Source organism: Abrus precatorius, unplaced genomic scaffold (assembly GCF_003935025.1).
Source record: "Abrus precatorius isolate BTA unplaced genomic scaffold, Abrus_2018 Scaffold8, whole genome shotgun sequence".
Taxonomy (NCBI): domain Eukaryota; kingdom Viridiplantae; phylum Streptophyta; class Magnoliopsida; order Fabales; family Fabaceae; genus Abrus; species Abrus precatorius.
Window position 1 is genome coordinate 9,230,272 of NW_020874428.1, and position 3,918 is coordinate 9,234,189.

At 36.1% G+C, this 3,918-nt stretch overlaps 1 protein-coding gene across 1 annotated transcript; it reads right to left on the minus strand.

Moving 5' to 3' along the window:
- Positions 1-1,566: 1,566 nt before the first annotated feature.
- LOC113874185 (kinetochore-associated protein KNL-2 homolog) lies at positions 1,567-2,947 on the minus strand. The gene is made up of 5 exons (XM_027512408.1): positions 2,885-2,947; positions 2,711-2,796; positions 2,489-2,633; positions 2,112-2,253; positions 1,567-1,979 (listed from the first exon to the last, which is right to left on the minus strand). Exons 1-5 carry the CDS (start codon positions 2,945-2,947, stop codon positions 1,567-1,569), a joined length of 849 nt encoding a protein of 282 aa, XP_027368209.1.
- Between the last annotated feature and the right edge of the window lie 971 nt (positions 2,948-3,918).

The following is a 3,918-nucleotide window of genomic DNA, read 5'->3' on the forward strand; positions in this document are numbered from 1 at the left end:
CTTTTGAAGGGAAGCGACACTGGCTTTGTGTGTGCCACCACCTTTAACATTGTAACAAGACGTTTACAGTTCATTCTGGCAGAGCTGCTGATGTCAGAAACCAATAAATGAAAATGGAAGAAACTAAATTAAGAAAGAAGAATGTATACATACGTGAATTCTGAAATACCCACTGGGCTAGACTCCTATTCCACTACTTAGAGAAAGGTTTCAAAAACTAATTTCTTCCACTACCCATCTCTATAAAAAGAAAATACATGTTGTATAACCGTTCCTCTTTGTATTTCCCATTTTGTCCCCCCTGCTCCAGCCCCTCTTTCATAGAATTGGACGGTTATATGTCTTCCACACCCAAGGTCCATAATACTTGTGTTTGTCCATTTATACTGTAAGTGTCGCCTCACGTGTCCAAGCTCTATGGTGGTGTCAAGTGTCTAAGCCGAAAAGCAAATAACTTTCTAATTGGACACCTAACGAGAAGTGTCAATGTGTTTAACAAGTGTTCTAAAAGTGTCAGGTCAAAAATGTGTCCGACACTGCGACACTTCAAACAAGAGAGGTGTTTGTGCTCATAGCAATAGAAATGAATGGAGTCGATGAGGTGATGTCTATAAATCATGAAAAAAAAAAAAAAAAAACTCTATTCAACAAGGTCCTGGGATTGTAGTCTTGTTTGTATTGTCGTTCTCAACACGGGTTTATTGAAAGTAACTAACTTTCCCTTTGATAAAACTCTGTTATGAGTGTCTTGAAATACAAGATTCAAATTGAACATCCATTTTGATTCGTCATGTCACCCAAACAAGTTCTGTATCTGTATTGATATTTCTACAACAATGCACACAGAAAATCGAAAGATAAAGAAACAAAACTTATAGGACGTGTGTGTAGAACTCCAAAGGAGGTATAAGAGGCCAAAAAGAAGAGAACATGCCTTTAACAAAGGCTACAAATCTAAAGCATTTCATGAAAGCATCTGCTGACTGCTAAAGCATATCTAAAGATGATTTATTTCAACAAGAAATTGACCAACAAAATAATAATAATAATTGGTATTTCTGTGGTGAATGAGAAATTGAGACTTAAATGGTAAGGCGCTTCATAATTCAGAATTTCAAATGAGACAACAACAAGCACCATGCCTCATCCACAGAAACGAAACCGTGAAACATGGATAGATATTTTAATCTGAGGAAAAGCCATCCAGATGTTGAAAGTACTAATCTAATTAATTGGAATCTGTCTTAACAATGAAAGATGTACCTGCTCAATGATGCCGAAGAACCTTCCTGAATTTCTGCAATCTCACGGTCCTGGATGATAACAAATAAAAAGAAATAGTTAAAAGAAAAAAGGTAGTAAGATTTCAACTTTTATCTTATCCCACCTCATAAAGAAAATAAATCCTACATATGCAGTCCTAAAAAAAGGTGACACGTTCAGTGTTTACAAGACATATGGTTTGGTGGGCAGGATGTCCACGAATGGGTAGCCAAAGAAAGATGCACAATCACCCAAAGATATCACATACCGCATTATAAATTGGTATTTGATTTCGCCAAAACTCTAATTCTGTTTGCTTCCCTTGATCAAGTGGCTTACATCCTTTTCTTGCAGATTTTTCACAGCAGATGGAGATTCAATCAGTTTTTTCTTATCCCTGCCCACTTTTGTTTCAACTGATACACTCTTTTTCTTATAACAGCCTTCAGACTTTGCTGACAAAGTTCTAGAAATTCTGGACACAGATACTTTAACAATCTGCTCAGATTTGCTTATAAGAGCCAGCTGCTGCTTCTGCTCACATACTCTTATACTATGCAACCTGGCACTATGTCTATTCCCGCCACTATCGTAAGCAACATTAGCCCCACCCATCTCCTTCAAGACATCGCATTCACTTTTAGGGAACGACTTCTCACGATCTCCCGGGGTCTCCTCAACTGATGTCAAAGAAGTAGGGACATATTTTTCCACAACTGTAACCGCAATTAATTAAAGCATCCATATAGAAACTAGGTAAATAGGAAACGATACAGTAAAAATAAAGCATCAAACAACCATACGGAACAAAAAAACAATTACACAAATCATTTACAAGCATTCATTACCATCAGATAAGATTTCTGGACTAGTTGCTGATACATAATCAGGAAAAGCACTACCCGAATCAGTGCCAGTGCTTGATACTTCTCTGAAGCAAACTAGAGTTTCCCAGTCTCGAGGAAAGCCAATTAAAAAACGGTTGCAAACCTAGCCGTTGGGAAAACAAACAAATTACAGAGAGTATATCATAAAATAAGGGAGAGGGAAAATTAACATTAACACTTGCGATTTACAAAATTTTAAAACAAGGCTTATGAAAGCACCAAACAAGAGATTACTTTCTGCACCCCCTTTTTTGCTATTCACACCACCATTTTCATTATAATTTCCGAAAGTGTGCATGAGACCTTCCAGAAACTAAATTCCGGAAGTGATTCTATACCTGAGCGGTGAAACCATTTTCGAGCGTGCGCTGCGCGTTGATGAAACCACTGAGAAGAACGCATATCCCATCCACAGTCTCCAGAGAAAAAAAATGGCATCGTTTGACAACAGGAGCAGAAACAAACACGCGCACTGCCTCATCCCTGAAAGACATAAACATTGCCGTGAAGCAGAGGCATTTTAAGGCGAACGACAAACCCTAACGTGTTTCCGGTCTTACTTTCTGGAAGAGACGCCAGCGACGGCTAAACGCTTTCCTTGGAAGTCGTTTTTGGCTTTAACGAGCCACCAATCGTATAAGGAGACCTTGGGAAAGGAGTTAAAAGAGCGTGAGAAGATAGAAAGAATGAGAGAGAGAGAAAAAAAGAAAGGAAGAAAGGGAGCATTGAGTAACCGTTCGTCGGAAAGAAGATGATTCGGTGTGGGAAGGAGTTGTTGCTATTGGAGTAGAGTCCATGTTCCAATACAGCAGAGAGGAACTTCTTCCAAGTTTCATGGAATGAAGGTCCCGCTAAAACACACCATGTTAAAAACATTCAAAATAAGCTTTTATTATATTAATTTTGTTATATCTTATTATTTTCAATAAAAATAAATAAATATTCTCAACTCATTTATATAAACTATTTAATCCAAGAATTGTTATAAAATATGTTTTGCTTACGCAAGTACAGGATAGCTGTCAAAAATAAAAATGTTTTATCTTTTCACTTTTTTCTTCGAAATTTCGGTTGATCCTAGTTAGCATCGTTGATGTGAATTGAGTCGAGTCCATACAATGATGCTTCTGCCAGATGAGGAGAGAAAAAGGAAATAGGAAATGAAAGACTGAAGTGGGAACATAAAACAACTAAATTGTAAACTACATTGCCATTTTATTAGCCAAGATAGATGAAACCATGAGCCTTCAAAAAGAAATCAACAATCAAAGTTTTGAACATAGATGTCCTCAATCAACACTGTTGATAATGCAACTCAAGCACACACACATTTCAAAACACACGAGATGCCATTCACTGTCTCATGTATGCACACGAGACGCTTGAGGGCCATTAAATTAAATTGTAGTACCATCATTAATTACAACACCATATTGTTGTTATTGTACCCTTCATAAATGTCGGATATTTTTTATATATTTCAAAAGTTGTATGCTCAAAGTTTGTTGAAATAAGATTTTGAAAGATGTTTCAATTTAATAAATATTTATTTTACTCTCTTTTAATAAATATTTGTTATCTCTCTCACAATCATTTTTCTTTTTTATCATTTTCTTGCTCTTTCCTTTAATTATTAGGTCAACAATAATTCTATTTATGCGAGTTTATTATCTAAGTTGTGATAATATCAACCATTCTTATAACATAACTTATATTCAATTATATCTTTCTCAGCGTGTTTGTATAATACAAATAAAAAGTGTGTTTA

Coding starts and splice junctions, on each gene's coding strand:
- LOC113874185 (XM_027512408.1), bottom strand. CDS start 2,947: ATGGACTCTACTCCAATAGCAACAACTCCTTCCCACACCGAATCATCT. Junction 2,797..2,884: donor CATCTTCTTTCCGACGAACG/GTTACTCAATGC, acceptor TCCTTTCCCAAG/GTCTCCTTATACGATTGGTG. Junction 2,254..2,488: donor AAAATGGTTTCACCGCTCAG/GTATAGAATCAC, acceptor CCCAACGGCTAG/GTTTGCAACCGTTTTTTAAT.